General features: G+C 45.6%; 1 protein-coding gene across 1 annotated transcript in view; it reads left to right on the top strand.

The window, feature by feature from the left end:
* Positions 1 to 18056, top strand: part of Map3k19 (mitogen-activated protein kinase kinase kinase 19) — a 36092-nt gene extending 18036 nt beyond the window's left edge. Inside the window, exons 8-13 of the mRNA XM_041648177.1 lie at positions 2635 to 2879; positions 3561 to 3604; positions 8465 to 10891; positions 13271 to 13420; positions 15962 to 16659; positions 17806 to 18056. Of these exons, the coding sequence (XP_041504111.1) occupies positions 2635 to 2879; positions 3561 to 3604; positions 8465 to 10891; positions 13271 to 13420; positions 15962 to 16659; positions 17806 to 17872 (3631 nt within the window). The 3' untranslated portion in view covers positions 17873 to 18056. The remainder of the gene's footprint in view (positions 1 to 2634; positions 2880 to 3560; positions 3605 to 8464; positions 10892 to 13270; positions 13421 to 15961; positions 16660 to 17805) is intronic.
* The last annotated feature ends 329 nt before the right edge of the window (positions 18057 to 18385 follow it).

The following is an 18385-nucleotide window of genomic DNA, read 5'->3' as shown; positions in this document are numbered from 1 at the left end:
AAGCATGAAGATCAGAGTTCAAATCCCCAGCATCCATGTAAAAAGCGTGGCATGAGGGGCTGGAGAGATGGCTCAGAGATTGGGAGCATTACCTGCTCTTCCAGCGGTCCTGGGTTCAGTTCCCAGCAATCACATGGCCATCTGTGGTGGGGTCTGGTGTCCTCTTCTGGCCTGCGGGCATACACACAGATGGAATATTGCATACATAATAAATAAGTAAATATAAAAAAAAGCGTGGCATGAGTGTATGTGTGCCTACAACCTCAGCACTGTGGGGGGCAGTGACAGGAGGATACTGGCACTTGCTGGCTACCAGTCAAGCTTGAGGTTTAGTGAAAGACCTTATCTTGAGGGAATAAGGCAAGGAAGGTTATAGTGGGACACCCAGTGCCCTCCATTGGTCTCCACATCAATGCTCTCAGGAGTACAACACACACACACACACACACACACACACACACACACACACACACACACTCAGAGACATGCACACATGCTATAGAAACAGGCTTGCCTTAGTTAGGGTTTCTATTGCTATGAGGAGGCACTATGAGAACTGCGACTCTTATGAAGGAAAACATTTCATTGGGGCTGACTTACAGTTTAAAGGTTTAGTCCGTTATCATCATGGTGGGTGGCATGCAGGCAGACATGCTGCTGAAGAAGGAGGTGAGAATTCTACGTCTTGATTCATAGACAACAGGAAGTGAACTGCCTCACTGGGAGTGGCTTGGGCATATATGACACCTCAAAGCCCACCTCCACAGTGACAGGCTTCCTCTAACAAGGCCACACCTAATAGTGTCACTACCTGTAGGTCAAACATTCAAACGCATGAGTCTATGGAGGCCATACCTATTCAAACCATCACAAGGCTGAAGGTCTAACTTGGCTCCAGGGCCATGGTATACCTACAGGGCTCTAGAGAAATGGTGTCCCAAATGTGGTTCTGTAGCCCCATGACCAGCACAAGATAATGCTAGTATAGAACATGAGAGTAAACACTGAAAAGTTGTAATTTGATAACACAATCTATATCTATTGATCAGATGATGAAAAATGGAGCCTATTCTCCGTACGGTTTTGATTCTTTAGTTTTTAATATAGTTGACAAAAGTTGAATTGGAAGGTTTTAAGGTGGGTCCTTCCAGCTCTAGAACTCAGGAGTCAGAGGTAGGAAGTTGGTTACAAGCTTAAGGTCAGTCTGGTTTACACATCAAATTCCAGGCCAGCCAGCCCTGTTGGGAAATGTCCTTCCCCAGAGAGATGTAAATAGTATCTACCTTCTCTTTACTCGGCCCCAGCCACAAACAAACTAGAGTATCACTCTGCCAGAGTTCACAGAGTTTACTCACAGAGCATGGGTGAAGGGCTTACCGGAGCATGGGAACCCAAAGCAGCCACACTGGAAAGTCTTCAGACGGTATAGATGTTGGCTTCTCCAGAGCCAGGCGGATAGAGCCCCTCTTCAGTTAACCTTCCCCAGCGTTTTTACTCTACACCTCCTGAGATCCCACGCAATTAGGACAGATTTGCATACAAATGGTTGGGAGGATAAGCTGGACTCTCCAGTGAGGCTCCACGACCCTCCTAGTAAACTGGCTAGAGATAATCTCTTCCAAGCAGTCACAGCCAATTTGATGAAAATGGCAGCTGTTTTGCTTGGAAGATAACTCTACAACAATAGCAAGACTCTGTCTCTCTCAAAGAACCAAACAATGACAATGGAGCAGAGGATGCAGCTAGTTGGCAGAGTGCTTTCTAGTATCCAAGCCCTGAGTTTGATACCCAGCTCTGCATAAACCAGATATGGTGGTGCATGCCTGTAATCCCAACTCTTGGAAGGTGGAGGCAGGAGGTCTAGAAGTTCAATGTCATTCTTGGCTACATAGCTAGTTTGGATTACAGGAAACCCTGTCTCAAAAAATAAAAAAAAGTAAGAAAAATAACTAATAAAAATAGAAACTGGCTTCCCATGGCAGATAGTTTGGGGAGTACTCGACTGGCTAATTAATACCTTTAAAGACACAAGACAGTGGGCAGCTCCTGTCCCAGCTTTTTGTCTTTGACTTTTGTGTTCCGAGAAACAGGGAGAGTGAAGTAGGACTGAATCCAGAGGGCAGGGCTGGCAGGGTCAGGCCAGAGCATGGAGTGGCCTTGTTCTGTTAGGGTTCCACAACTCAGCTTAGCCAGGCTGCTTGGTAACTCACTTTCCGAACTTCTCAACCAAGTCAGACTGGCCTATGACCTGCAGGTCTGGACGATATGAGGAGTGTACGAGGCAATTTTCTGTACCTGGCAAAATATTTAAGGTAACAAGCAAAAAGGAATTTATTTTGTTTTCAGAGGTTTGTTCCACAGTTGCTTTTTTTTTTGGGGGGGGGGGTTGTTTTTGGCTTTTGGTAAGGCAACAGCGTATCATGGAGGAGAGTTACTTCCTTCATGGTGATCACAAAGAGAGCAGGCCAGTACTGGGGAGTACCAAAACCCCCAAGGGCATTCTCCCAATGAATTAATTTCTTTATATTAGGCCACCACCTCCAACACCATCATGTGGTAGGGACCAAACTTTGAATGCAGAGGGACCACCTGAGATCACCAGCAAATGAGTTTTTTCTATCTCTTGCCTCTCAGTCAGGTGACATCAGGGCACCAGGAGTGGGGACAAGTGTACTCTGTCTCTCCACCAAATGAAAAGGAGATGGGGGGCCTTGCGGTAAGACCTTCCCTTCTGAAGAGGACAGGAAGTTGTGAGGAGCTCTGTGGTGCAGATGCGACCCTCTTACCACGGAGACCTTGTCTAGACCCAGGAACCCCTACGTCTGCAGCCAGGGAGGAGGCGCCTCACGATCTGAAAGTGCAGCCAAGAGAATCTGAAGGTGAGTCGAGCGTTGTCTGTGTGTTTACTTTTAAAGCTCCCATACAAGAATACATTGTGTGGCCAGCACAAGGCCTCACCTTCCCCTGCTCCCCCTTTTCTCACCCCTTCTCCTTCCTATTCATCCCCCTTTTGCCCTGAACAATTTTACTTCTCTGTTCATACCATATATGCATACATGATTTTATGTATCTCTATAAAAATTCTAGAAACCACAAATGAGAGCAACCATATTAGGCTGAGCAGTTAATTAATCCTACCGTGGTGCTGAGGTGATAACTTGGTCAGTAAAGGGCTTGCAAGCACAAGGATCTGAGTTCAGTTCCCCAGAACCAATGTTTTAAAAAAAAAAAGTCAGATATGATCACGCATGCTTGTCATTATGGCCCAGAGGTGGCCCGTTCAGGAGGATCTCTGGGGCTCCCCGGCCAGCCAGCCTAGCCATCTTGGCAAGTTCCAGGCCAGTGAGAGGTCTTATTTTAGAAAACAAAACCACAACAACCTCTCCTGACGGCTTTGGCCAGAGGCTTTCTGGAAACACGCCGTACCACCGTGCACACTGCACAGGAAGAACACACTCTGAAACACTGTCCCATGCATCTTAGCATCTACACTGCTCCATCCACAGACTTTTCACCTTACTGCTAAAAACACCTGATTCCTGTTTGTTTTTTCCTTATAGCGTCTCCTACTTGTGACGTGAGATACGGTAGCCGAAAAATTGAGGTAAGATTAGCGCCACGTGTTTGACTTGATTAAAAAACAATAAGCTCGGTGTCAAATCCTTAGTAATGGTGTGGAGGAAAACTTAAAAACTAGGCCTGTTTTACGGAGAAGTCAATTATTCATGGGAATATTATCCCTTGCTCTGTGGGTTACTTCTCTGGGCAGTTTCCTGCCCCCTGCTTAGTAAGGTGACCGGGTCTCTTAGTGTTAAGGGTTCCTGCAGGTATTGCCACTATCAGGAAAGGGACCAAGGAGAGATAAGAATGAAAGTTGGGGACAGTGCCGTTTTTGCGAGCACTGGGTCAAGACCTCCAGGGACTGACTCTGTGACCTATTTTCTTACACATTTAAACATAGTAGAACTTGTGTCCTATGACCTTTCCAGTAGGAATGAATTCTGTTGAGTGCTAAGCAGAGGTCAGGGCTAGGCCTAGAAAAGGATCTGTGATGATTACAAGGATAGATTCTATTGGTGGAGCATGCAAACTCACCGGGCCTCTTCACAGGGATGCATTCTTTTCCCTTAAGACAAAGTTCAGGGTTAGGGCCTAAACAATGCTCAGGATACTGGGGAATCAAGAAGCCTGACTCATAGAATAGCAATGGGCCACTAGGCTGATGGGCCACTTTTCACTCTGGCACTCCAGGTGACTAGGCGTCAGCCATTTTCTTCCACTGAAGAAAACAGGCCCATGTAATTGGCAGTCCTGGTTTCTCCAATGCTTATTTGAAGCTGTGATTCCTGCCTCTTAGTTTTCTCTTTCTTTCTTCCTTCCTTCCTTCCTTCCTTTCTTTCTTTCTTTCCTCTTTTTGTTTTTTTGAGACAAGATTTCTCTGTGTATCATCTTTGGAGCCTGTCTTGGCACTAGCTCTTGTAGACCAAGTTGGCCTCAAATTCACAGAGATCCGCCTGCCTCTGCCTCCGGAGTGCTGAGATTAAAGGCGTGTGCCACCACCGCTCGGCTCCCTCAGTTTTCTTTCATTCAACTCTTTTTGTTTGTTTCTTTGTTTATTTATGTATTTCAATTTTTGAGACTGGGTCACACTATGTAGCCCTGGCTAGTCCCAAACTCACAGAGATCCAGTTCCTCCTCCTCTGCCTCCCGAGTCTGAATGCAAGCTGTGAGTTACTACACCACTCAACCTCACATTTGTCCAAGTCCCAGGTAATCTTTTGCCATTTACTTCCTACCTCCACGGTGGGGAATTTTTCCTGCTTCCGTAATTTAAAAGGAAGTTTCTGGGAAGATATTCATCATTTTTCAGTTTTTTCAGTTCTCCCCTGGCCTTCAGTGTTATAAGAGACATAGAAACACCTGTGCACACCTGTGCATCAGCACGTGAGAGATACCTATGCACACCTGTGCATCCGTACATGAGAGATACCTCTGTACACCTGTTTATCAGCACATGAGAGATACCTATGTACACCTGTTTATCAGCACGTGAGAGATACCTGTGCATCAGCATGCGAGAGATACCTGTGTACACCTGGGCATCAGTACGTGAGAGATATCTACGCAAACCTGTGCATCAGTACATGAGAGATACCCGTGCACACTTGTGCATCGGCAAATGAGTGATACCTACCTGTGCACACCTGTGTATTAGCATGTGAGAGATACCTGTGCACATCTGTACATCAACATTGAGAGTGCTTTTGAAAAGGACTTCTTAATACTGGGAGGCTCCTCTCTCCCCCCCTTCCCCACTTCTCTCTCTCTCTCTCTCTCTCTCTCTCTCTCTCTCTCTCTCTCTCTCTCGGTGTGTGTGTAGATGTTCATGTGGCCGGAGAGCAACCTCAGGTGTTCTTTCCCGGTGAGACAGGGTCTCTCACTGGCCCGTTACACTATGCTCTCCAGTCAGAAACTCCAGGGATCTGTTTTACACCCCAACACTGGGATCTCAAACTTGTTTCACCCTTGCTAGCCTTTTAAATGTGGGGTCTGGAGACTGAACTCCGTTGTTTGTACTTGCAGGGCAAGCCATCTCTTCATTCTTTATTTTCTATTTTTTGAGAAATGGGGAAAAATTCAGGCAATAAAATTGAGGGAAATATGTTTCACCTAACACCTGAATTTCTAATATCTGGGTTTTTTTCCTACCTGCTTACAACTGAAAATTTAAGTTATAGCTCTCAATCACCATGAACAATTCATGTTTACAAATGATCTGATATAGTTAGATATGGAATTTGTATACATGAGAAAATATCGCAAAGCTAAGAAAACACCCACTTGAGGACTGACTAGTTTAACAGGCTCAAATGCTATCGTTTGCATTGCACTGCCCCCTAGAGGTCAGACCTAATTAAAACTAGCTGAGTTTGAAATACTTTGGAGGGCAAAGGAGAATAAAGAGCTATTGAAGAGACTGGAGAGATGACTTAGCGCTAAAGAACACTTACCACTCTTGAGGACCTGGATTCAGTTTTTATTATACATATGGTAGCTCACAACCATCTGTACTCCAGTTCCAGGTCATTCATACACATTAAATAAGTATTTTTTTTAAAGGGTACTGAGGTTGTTATTTTCTTGTTTAGAGATCGTCATGCAGTTCAGACTGTCCTCACACTTGCTCTGTGGCTGAGGATAACCTTGAACTCCTGATCCTTTGGTCTCCACTTCCAGAGCCCTGGGATCACAGGCATGCACTACCACATCCAGTTTGTGGGCTGCTGGGGATGGGATCCAGGGCTTTCTGCATTCTAGGAAAACACTACCGACTGAGCAGCCTACCCAGTTCTAACTTTCCAATTCTAAAGCTATTCCCAACTAAACAATTCAGCAAAGCACGGATGAGCGTTTTGTTCCGCAATCCCTGAGGTCATCCATCATGGAAGGACTGTTATAGGACATGTGACAACAAGTTTAAATGGATCTCAAGAGGGCTTCAAAACAGTTTACTCAATCCTTTGGAAACTAAAAAGAAAAGAGAAAGAAAATATTTTTCATCTTAAAATTTAGCATTTAAGCTGGTGTTACCTTTAATCCCAGCACTCAAAGCAGAAGCAGATGGATCTCTGAGTTTGAGGATATCCTGGTCTACAGAGTGAGTTCCAGGACAGTTGGGCTACACAGAGAAACTGTCTCAAGAAAATAACAACAAGCTGGGCGATGGTGGCACACGCCTTTAATCCCAGCACTCGGGAGGCAGAGGCAGGCGGATCTCTGTGAGTTCGAGACCAGCCTGGTCTACAGAGCTAGTTCCAGGGTAGGCTCCAAAGCCACAGAGAAACCCTGTCTCGAAAAAGCAAAAAAAAAAAAAAAAAAAAGAAAAGAAAATAACAACAAAAAAACAAAGCAAAATATCAAATAAATAAAATATATATATAACTATGAGTCTTGACATATAAATTTGAGCTTTGAATTTTTTTAATTTGATAAATATGGGTTTTTGTCTGTATGCATGTCTGTGCACCGTACACATGTGTGGTGCTATGGAAGCCAGAAGAGGGTGTCAGATCCCCTGGGACTAGAATTACAGGCTGTAAGCCACTATGGAAGCTGATCCCAGAGCAGCCAACATTCAGCCACTGAGCCATCACTCCAGTCCTCTTACTTTAGCTTGAAGGGATTTATTTTGTTATTTTTATTATGTTTACATATGTATCTCTGTGTATGTGTGCTGTGTGCATGCAAATGCCTGAGGAGGTCAGAGGCATCGAGTCCCCTAGAACTACAGTTGACTTACAGGCAACTGTGAACCACCCACCATGGGTTCTGAGAACCAAACTTAAGTCCTCTGCAGGAGTAATCCTTACTCTTAATTTCTGAGCTATCTCACAGCCCCTAAGTACACCTTTTAAAGGAACTGTTTAATCTTGGTTCTGAAAAGTACTAAGAATGATATTTTAGTTTTATATTGATTCCCCCCCTCGTTTTTGGTGTTGAAGAATCAACCTAGGGTTTCATGTATGCTAAGCATACACCATACCCCTGAACCAAATCCCAAGCTTAGAGATTTATTTTTTTTAATATTTATTTTTATTTTGCTTGTGGTGTGTGTGTGTGTGTGTGTGTGTGTGTGTGTGTGTGAGAGAGAGAGAGAGAGAGAGAGAGAGAGAGAGAGAAACTATGTTTATGTAGAAATCAGAGGACAGATTCGGGGAGTCAGCTCTCTCCTTGCACTGTGTGGATCCCAGGAATCAAACTCAGGTCACCAGGCTAGGTGGCAGGAGGCTCCTTTACCCAATAAGCCATCTTGCCGACCCTGATTTAGGTTTTAAATTTTATGTCTGCATGTATTTATTTGTTTATTGACAAGTACTCTATCCCAGGTTGTATATAGTCTATGACTTACACTTCTCTGGTCCTCCTGCCTCCACCTCCCCTGCATGGGGTTAAGGAGTGCACATGGTGCCCTACTTACATGACGCTGGGGCTCAAACCAGGGTTTCACACACGCAGACAAGCACTCTACTAACTGAACTCTACCCCAGTGCCAGATTTTGGTTTGAAAAATTGTGATCTTGCCTGTCGGTGGTGGCGCATGCTTTTAATCCCAGCACTCGGGAGGCAGAGGCAGGCAAATCTCTGAAAGTTCAAGGCCAGCCTGGTCTACAAGAGCTAATTCCAGGACAGGCTCCAAAGCTACAGAGAAACCCTACCTTTAAAAAAAAATTGTGATCTTTCTGGCCTGTTGACATATTGATGTAGCCGGATGTGGCTAAGTGGTAGAGCATTTGCCCAGTATGCACAGGCCCTGGATTTGATCCCCAACTCTGAAAAAAAAATGTGATGGAGGCAAAGGCAGGCATATTTTCAAGTTTGAGACCAGCCTGGTTTCTGACTTTAAGTCAGGGAATATGGTACTTAGATTTTTTTTGCATTTATTGTTTTTTTTCTCTTTTTTTAGTTTCTGCTGCCACCGCTATCACTCTTGCCCATGAGATCTTGTGTCCTCGATGGGGAAAAGAATCACAAGTTCCCAAGACACAGGAAGAGAAGAGTCCCAAGCTTCACCCACCCTGTACCTAAGCTCTTGGAGCCTCTTAGTCAGTCAGCTGAGTTTAGCTCATCAAAGAACCATCAAGATGTCACATGGAAGGGACCAGCAGAACAGAGCCTTAGGGCTTCTGACAGTGCCATTTGGTCTAGAAACTTGTTCACTTTCCAGAAGTTGAACCATCCCAGAAGACAGGGGGAAGTGGCGGAGAGTTGGCTATCCCAGGAAATGGAAGGATGGGACAAAACTGAAACCTCTTGCTTGGAAGAAGGGCGAGCTTTGGTTTCCTGTGAGAATGTCAGTGAAGGCAACCTTCCCATGGGGAAGGAGAGGGGTGGTGAGTGCCATGCTAGTGAGCCGAGGAAAGGGGGTGAGGACTCCCAGGATCCTTCATTGATCAAAAAAGAGGGCTCAACAGCCAGAGTGTTTGAACAAGATTCAGAAGTTGTGTACACCATTCTCAGCAAGTCGCTGGACACCTCGAATGCGGAAATAACCCCAGCTGAGGAAAAAGAGAGCAGACATGAGAAAGGTCCTGACCCCAAAAGCAACTCTTTACCCAAAGCCGGAGCAACAGAACCACATGCTGTGTTAGAAGAGGTTAGTGTTCTTAAGAACGTACCCAGTATGAACTCTGATGGCCCCACTGAAGAGCTCCTAGAAGGTCACAGAGACACAGAACAGAACAAAAAAATATCAGCAGAGGAATCAACCAAACCAGAAACGAATGGTATGGTGCCTCTTATCCAAATAGCATTCCCTGGAGAAAGAACACCCAAGGAGCCAGCCACAGCCAAACCAAACCTCCAAAAGAGAAAGCACACGGCACAGAAGAGCAAGAGTTTCAACACACTTGCTCAACAAGAGCAGAACAAACTCCAGGCAAATACTCACAGAGCCAAGTTGGATTCAAGGGCCAAAGCAAGAAGCAGACCGCCTCCCACGTTCACCGTTTCTATTCAAGCTTCCATTAAGCCCAACGGGCATACAAACAACATAAAAACTCAAGTGTTCCCTGCTTTGGAACACACGGACCCCAGACCTCATCTGTCGCCCAAGTTTCAAAAGAGAGCGCCTCTGACAGAAAAGAAGAAATCAACACATCAGATCCAGAAACCCAAAAAGCAAGCATTTCCTCGAATCAGTAAAAACTCAGGTATCAAAAAACCAAGTGTTCCCCTCTCGGTTGAAACAACAGACCCAAGACGGCACTTCCTGGATTTGAAGTATAGTGACATGTTCAAAGAAATCAATTCGACTTCCAATGGACCAGGAATCTACGAGATGTTTGGGACTCCTATTTATAGTCACATTCGAGAGGCAGAAAAGCATGAACACAGATATTACCATGAGATATGCAGAGCTCCACCAGGCCGATGCATCGCCAGTAAAAACCAGCCTTCCCAAGGTGACAGAAGCCGCAATAGCAGAGCAAGACTTCTTCAGAAGAGACCACACGTTAAACCCCCAAAGCCTTCCCTGGGTCTCAAGGGAAACCACAGAGGGTTAATTTCTAAAGAAAAGGGATGCAAGGCTTCAGGTAGCCATGCAGACGGTGGCGTTTCAGAACCAGATTGGCAGGTGAAATCTTCAGGAAATGGCTCTTTGTCTCCCAAAAATGAAGTTCAGCTCTCGAACTTGACGCCAATCCCTGAGCAAGACCCTGAAGAGAAAGAAACCCCTCCTGTCTCGGATCTGTCCATTGTTGAGGAAATCTTCATGGAGGAAGGGACAGAGGAAGGAGGCATTTTTGCCAGTAACATACTGACCCAAAGCCTTGGAGATCTGAAGGAGCTTGAACAGCAGCACCACCAGACCCTGCTTGTCCCTTCAGAAAACAGCTGGGCTGTGCTTAGCAACAAGAGTTTAGGCAAGCTTGTGTCCCCAGAAACACGGGATCTAGACCCTCTTGACAAAGTAAATGCTGACCAGGTGTTCCTGGATTACCTGGAATTCGATAGTCTTTCAGACAAGTCTAAAACACCCGTGAGCCTTTCGAGTTTCTCTTTCCACGAGAACCTAGAAAGTGCACCTTCCCCCACAGAACAACACTGGACACGTTCTTTGGATCAGGATAGCTTAGAAAATAACTCTGTCACTTATCAAACATTTGGAAATAGCTCACAAGAAATCTTAGACCCAGTAAAGAATGAAGACTTGACAGATGAGTTGCTAGGTTGTCTAGTTGAAGAACTGTTAGCACTCGATGAGACAGATAATGGCTCCTGCCAAAAAACGACAAAGGAGTCAGATACGGAAAACTTGAACCTTGTCTTCAGTAGCAGAGGGAATACCATCGAAGAGTTGGACAGAGAGACAGCAGACGTCAAACTGCAGGTTGGTCTGATTGGCATCAGAGGTGCACTGGGGGGGAAGGACCTCAGAGACAATCTGGTTCAAAACCCTTATTTTTAATTACGCGTGTGTGTGTGTGTGTGTGTGTGTGTGTGTGTGTGTGTGTGTGCTTGCAAGTGCACAAGTGTGCACACATGTGACATGACATATGGGTAGAAGTCGGAGGATTCCTTTTGGGTCTTCTCTCTCCTTCCATCAGTTTGGCCCCCGGGATCAACTTTAGATCATCAGGCTTAGTGCTGCCTTTCACTGAGTTAGTAGTTCTCCACCTTCCGAGTGCTGCGACCCTTTCTCATAACATTATTTCGTGGCTTCTTCATAACCGTTATTTTGATAGTGTTATGTTATGAATCATAATGTAAATATCTGGTATGAGACCACTGTGGGGACGGGACCCAGAAGTTGAGAACCACTTCACTGAGTCATCTTGCTGGCCCCTAAAAATTCTTATTTTTTAAATAAAGAATCATGAACCCCAAATAGTAATTTTTTCTTTTTGTTTTTTGAGACAGGGTTTCTTTGTGTAGCCCTAGCTGTCCTAGATCTCTCTCTTCAAACCAGGTTGACTTTGAACTCAGAAAGATCCACCTGCCTCTGCCTTCCATGTTAGGATTAGAGGCATGTGCCACCACCACTAGGCTTAGGCTACAATTCTTTACTGTGTCTGTTTTCTTCTTTGAGACAAGGTCTCTTGTAGCCCGGGCTGGCCTTGAACTCATCATGTGCTGAGGATGACCTTGAACTTCTTTTTCTTTTTTTATTTATTTTTTATTTTTTTTAAATTTATTTATTTATTAAAGATTGCTGTCTTTTCCCCACCACCGCCTCCCATTTCCCTCCATCTTACTGCACGCACTGGCTTTGTTTTTTTTTTTTGTTTTTTTTTTTTTTGGTTTGGTTTTTCGAGACAGGGTTTCTCTGTGGCTTTGGAGCCTGTCCTGGAACTAGCTCTGTAGACCAGGCTGGGCTCGAACTCACAGAGATCCACCTACCTCTGCCTCCCGAGTGCTGGGATTAAAGGCGTGCGCCACCATCGCCCGGCTACGCACTGGCTTTGTGGGAGCCTAGGCAGTTTGGATGTTCAACTTACTAGACCTGGATGGAGGTGGGGGTTCCTTGGACTTCCCACAGGACAGGGAACCCTGATTGCTTTTCTTTTTCTTTTTTAATGAATTTATTTTACATCCCGACTAGTTTCTTCTCTCTCCTCTCCTCCCTCCCATCCCCTCCGCATCTACACTCCCTCTGAACTCACTTGTCCTCTGTTTCTGCTCAGCAAGGGGCCGTCCTCCCGTGGGTATCAGCAAAGAATGGCGTGTCACCTTGTTGTAAGACTAAGCACTTCTGCTTGTATTTAAGCTGAGCAAGTTAATCCAGTATGAGGAACAGGTTCCCAAGAGCCAGTCAAAAGCATTAGGGACAGTCCCTGTTCCCACTGCTAGGTAGACCTACAGGTAGACCAAGCTACAACACTGTTACATATATGCAGAGGGCTTAGGTTGGTTCCAGGTAGGCTCCAGGCCTTGAATCCTCCTGCTTCTGCCTGGTTTATGTGGTGCTGGGGATGGAACACAGGGCTTTGGGAATGAATGCTAAGCAGGGACTCTGCCTGTTGAGCCGCATTCCCAGTTCTCACTGTGGACTTACTTCTTAAATTTAGCTAGTTTTATGCTCTACCTTGGGATCACCTGGAGTAGATTAACAAAGCAAAACTATTTAAGTAGGTCGGTATTTTGTTCAATGATGACATTTTCAACCAATGGCAGAGAATTTCTAATGATCATCAGACAGTTACAAAGTTGTCAGCTCTAGACCCTCATGATTGCTTAACAAACAAAAACAAACCAAATCTCACAATGTTTGAAGTAAGTTTATGATTTTGTGTTGTACCACATATACTCATAGCTGCTCTAGGCTGCATGTGGCTGTGGTGGGCTGCATGCGGGTGTGTTGGGCTGCATGCAGGTGTGGTGGGCTGTGGCTGCATGCGGGTGTGGTGGGCTGCATGCGGGTGTGGTGGGCTGCAACTGCATGCGGGTGTGGTGGGCTGTACGCGGGTGTGGTGGGCTGCATGCGGGTGTGGTGGGCTGCATGCGGGTGTGGTGGGCTGCAGCTGCATGCAGGTGTGGTGGGCTGCATGAGGTAGCTGTATTTGTAATCACAGCACCTGGGGCAGAAAGGCAGTATGGTCAAAAGTTTGAGGTCATCATTGGTTACATAGTAAGTTGGAGGCCAGCCTGGGCTACCTGATACCTTGTCTCAAAAAAGGAGGAGGAGGAAGAGGAGGCAGATCTTTTGTGTTCTCATCAACTACCCACAACAAGCCAGAGTTTAATGGTAATTCTTTTCTCATTTTCCCAGAGGTGTATTAATGGGTTCAGGATATATGACAAGGAGGAAAACTTTCTGAACTCAAACGAAAAGAAGACACTTTCTGACAAGAGTTTAAAACACGAAGAGGCTGTGTTCTGGACCAAGGGTGAGGTCCTTGGGAGAGGAGCGTATGGCACAGTAAGTTCACCTTGAACCCTAATGCTAGAACTGTCCACCTGTCCCCACCCCTCTCTCCCCACTCTCTGTACTTAGAGCATTTTCAGCTGGAAGCGCAAAAAAAACCCAGACTTCCTTCAATGTTTCTTTCTTTATACATCGAAAAGGTGTGGAATTGATTTGATGTTGGCATGGATGGTTTTAGAGACTTAACCATTTCCTCAAGATGGGCTGTCTCACGGGCTCTGCCCTGGCTCTTGCTCTCAGACAGTGACCATGCACTTCCAGCCTCTCTGCATTCCAAGTTCAAGCCCTGCCCTAACTTTTTTTCATTGTTTCCACAAGACACCAGACAAAAGCAGCCTAAGGAAACAATGATTAATTTTGGCTCACAGTTGTAGAGTCTAGTTCATCACCTGGAGGAAGTCCTGGTAGCAGGAGCGTGAGGCAGCTGCTCACACGGCATCCTCAGTCAGGAAGCAGAGAGGGACACTGTGCTCAGCTCCCTTTCTCTTTTTATTCAGTCCAGGACCCCAGCTCATGGGATGGTTCCAGCCACATTCAGGGTTAGTTAACCAAATTTAGAAATTCCCTCACAGACATGCCCAGATGTGAGTCTCGTAGATGAATCTAGATTCTGTCAAGTTGCTAGTCAATAGTAGCCATCATCACGAACCTATTGGGAAGGAAATCTCTCCCTCCAGAGGCTCACCATAGCAGTGGAAAAAGGGAGACTTACTACAACGGGGACAAATCTAATGTTGTTCTTTGTGTTTGGGGAATAGTATAAATGACCCCCTAAAGTTTTGGTGGTCTAAAGAGTACTGAATAGACAGATGAAGAATAGACTGACCCTGGCCCAAATCTGTGGGTCTTTAGCTGGGGACACTTCAGGAACCCACAAAAAGGTGAGATGAACATGAGCCCCAGAGCACATCAGAGATCACATTACAGGACCTGCTTCCTTCTCCCTCTGGTGTGTAGTGATGAGGGGAGCAGGCCTGCTTTTTGTCCCGCCCGGCTCCCGCATGGCTACCTTTACACCCGAAATAACAACACACAAACTGTATTCTTTTAAACACTGCCTGGCCCATTATATCTAGCCTCTTCTTGGCTAACTCTCATATCTCGCTTAACCCATTTCTAATAATCTGTGTAGCACCACAAGGTGGTGGCTTACCGGGAAAGATTCTAGCCTACGTCCATCTTGGATAGGAGCTTTATCGCATCTGCCTCACTGCCTTCTACCCAGCATCCTGTTCTGTTTACTCTGCCTACCTAATTTTCTATCCTATCAAAGGGCCAAGGCAGTTTCTTTATTAACCAATGAAAGTAACACATAGACAGATGACCCTCCTCAATCACTGGTGGACTCTATTCTGACTTAACCCTGGTGTTTTCTTTTGGTGAGGGGCTTTCCCAGAGCAGCACCTGATATTCTCATCAGAGAAATACATGAGGCAAATGTCGTTTCGGTTTTAAGGGAGAATGGAGGGATGGCTCAGTTGGTAAAGTACTTGATTTGCAAGCATGAGGACCCGAGTCTGATCCCCAGTACTTAGATAGAAACTGGGTGCGGGGCCACACACCTACAATCTCAGCACAGGGGAGGAAGGGATGGGAGGGGCCCAAGGGCTCATGGCTAACCTACTCGGAGAACTCTATGTTTAGAGAGAGACTCTGTCTCAAAATAAATAAGTAAATAAATAAGAGAAGCAATTGAGTGAGATATCCGACGTCAGCCCCTGGCATCCATTTGCACACACAATTCCACAGACACATCTGACCTCATCTGGTGCAGCGAGACACACTGTAATCCTAGCACTCGGGAGGAAATGGCAGAAGAATCAGGAGTTTAAGGTCATCTTCATCTACAAAGTGAGTTTGAGGCACCCTAGGCTACATAAGACATGGTCTTCAAAAGACAAGAGAAAGGGTGGAGAGATGGCTTGTTAGTTAAAAACACTTTCTGTGCTCCTAGAGGACTTGAGTTCCATTCCCTGCATCTATCCTCATTGGGCAGCTCATAACCATCTACAACTCCAGTTCTAGGTGATCCAACTGCTTCTGCCACACACACACACACACACACACACACACACACACACACACAGAGATACAAGTGAGATACACACATATTTACATGAATAAAAATAAAAAGACAATCTTTTCTAGACAGGGTCTTACTATGTAGCCCTGGCTGACCTGCAACTCTGTAGACTAGGTTTTCCTTGAACCGACTGAGATCTCCCTGCCTCTGCCTCCCACGTGGTGAGATAAAAGCATGTGTCAAGATATCCAAAGCAAGACAAGCAAGCAAAAAAAAAATCATAGAAACTCATCTAAAACTACATGGCTGGGGGATGATTATTAATCAGTGTGCCACCTGTCCATCACGCTTGCTCACCGCCATCTCGAATGCAGAGTTTCCTTAACTATGTATCACTCAAGTTGGGGATGGATTGATTAGTGGACAAAATCAGCTTGGGAAGTGAGGGAAAAGGCAGCTTTGAACACACTGCACTGTCACGAAGTTGGTAATACATCCTGGCTTATTTGTAGGTTTACTGCGGGCTTACTAGCCTAGGGCAGCTGATCGCTGTAAAGCAGGTGGCCCTGGATACTTCGGATAAATTGGCCACTGAGAAAGAGTACCGGAAGCTGCAGGAGGAGGTGGATCTGCTGAAGGCTCTGAAGCATGTAAACATAGTGGCTTACCTAGGGACATGCTTGGAGGAGAACACAGTGAGCATCTTCATGGAATTTGTCCCCGGTGGTTCCATCTCTAGTATTATACACCGCTTCGGGCCCCTGCCTGAGATGGTGTTCTGTAAATACACAAGACAGATCCTGCAAGGCGTTGCTTACCTCCATGAGAACTGTGTGGTCCATCGAGACATCAAGGGAAACAACGTCATGCTCATGCCAACGGGAACAATAAAGTTGATTGACTTCGGCTGTGCCAAGCGTTTGGCCTGGGCAGGCTTAAATGGCACTCACAGTGACATGCTGAAGTCCATGCGCGGGACGCCATACTGGATGGCTCCTGAGGTCATCAATGAGTCTGGCTATGGAAGGAAATCAGATATATGGAGCATCGGTTGCACCGTGTTTGAAATGGCCACCGGGAAGCCCCCTCTGGCTTCCATGGATAGGATGGCAGCCATGTTTTACATTGGAGCCCACAGAGGCCTAATGCCTCCTCTCCCCGACCGGTTCTCAGAAGCTGCTGCAGACTTTGTGCGCTTGTGCCTGACCAGGTAAGAAAGTCAAAGAAGGGAGAAGAAGCAATTATTCCCTTCATGACGTGTGTGTCCCATTCAAAGTTCTGTTTCAGCGGCTGGCAATGAGTTGGCAGAGTGCTTGTCTAGCATGCGGTTCAATCCCCAGCACCTGCATACACTGGGCATGCTGGACTCCTGTAGAATCAGCACTCAGGAGGTAGACGTGTAAGGATCAGAAGTTCAAGGCCAGCATGAGAGAGTGAAAGCCTGTCTCAACAAACAGACACACCCTAACAGTATAACCACCTACTTATAAAGGTCTTTCAGACTATGAATTCTTTTGGCTTGTTTGTTTTTTCTTGAGACAGGGATTCTCTGGAACTCATTTTGTAGACCAGGCTGGCCTTGAACTCACAGAGATGCCTCCTCAGTGCTGGAATTAAAGGTGTGCGCCACCACCACTGCCCAGTGAATTGTTTTTTAAAGTTAGATATTTATTTAATTCTTTGAACAAGATAGGTTTAACTTTTTTTAAAAAAACTTGAGACAAGGTCTCACGTAGCCCAGGATACTCTCAAGCTCCATAAATCCATGCTTAGCCAAGGATAGCCTTGACTCTCTGATCTTTTTGCTTCCACCTAAGTACTGAATCATGGGTGAGCACAACCAGGTCCAGTCTGCACAGTCCTTAGGACCTTGTATATGCTAGAGAAGCACTTCCTCCACTAGCACAGCCTCGGTCTGTAGGTATTGCTGTTAATCCTCACTTTACAGGGGAGCGGAGTGTGTGTCACTTATCTGAGATTACAGTTAATCTCAGTTAAGTTGGAGTTGAAGCTTGAGCCGGTCCCTTGGATGAGCAGTTGTGCCTCCATCTTTATTTTAAGTTGATTAGCTAATGTGTGTGGGGGTGTCTACAGCATGTGTGGATGCTTGAGGAGACTACCGGAAGAGGGCACCAGATCTCCTGGTGTTGGAGTTACAGGTAGTTGTGAGCCACCCAACATGGGTACCAGGACATGAACTAGCGGCCTTTGCAAGAGCAACAAGAGCTGGTAATTACTGAACGGAACCACCTCTCAGTCCCTGTGCCTCCGTCTTTATAATTGCATCAGACTCATGCAGATCGTGGTCGTGGTCATGTTACTGTGTGCCGCTTCTAACGTGTTTTCTCCCTCTTAGGGACCAGCACGAGAGACCTTCTGCTCTCCAGCTCTTGATGCACTCCTTCCTGAAGAGAAGCCAGTGAGCATGCACCAACTTCCCAGTCTAGACTCCCCGCCCCCACTCCTGGCTCTGCTGTGGGGAATGATGGTTAAGGGATGTATTTTCCTATAATAAATTCATCCTAGCCCAATCTAACCAGATCCTGCAGCATCAATGGCAAGTTTTAATTACAAACTGACCTTAAATGTCAGGCATGACTGTCTATGTGCAAGAGAAGAATTTCATAATAATAATTTTTAAAAACCCACCAAAACCACATTCCAGTGTTTACAATTTTGATTGCCCAAGAACTATCTCTATTGCTTTACATATTTCTTTTAATTTTTTTTGAACAGGGTCTCACTCTGTAGCCCTGACTGTCCTAGAACTATGTAGATCAGGTTGGCATCAGACTCTCAGAGACCAGTCTGCCTCTGCCTTGGAGTGTTGGGATGAAAGACAAGCATCACCATATCTGGCTTACTTCCTTTAATTTTAATAGTTCAAAATAAATTGCACACATTTTAGCCGATACTATACTTCTTTATTTGTGCAA

Source organism: Microtus oregoni, unplaced genomic scaffold (genome assembly GCF_018167655.1).
Source record: "Microtus oregoni isolate MIOR12 unplaced genomic scaffold, Mior012 000003F_ref0000135, whole genome shotgun sequence".
NCBI classification, from domain to species: domain Eukaryota; kingdom Metazoa; phylum Chordata; class Mammalia; order Rodentia; family Cricetidae; genus Microtus; species Microtus oregoni.
Note: the sequence above shows the minus strand (reverse complement) of the source record. Positions and strands in the feature narration are given on the sequence as shown.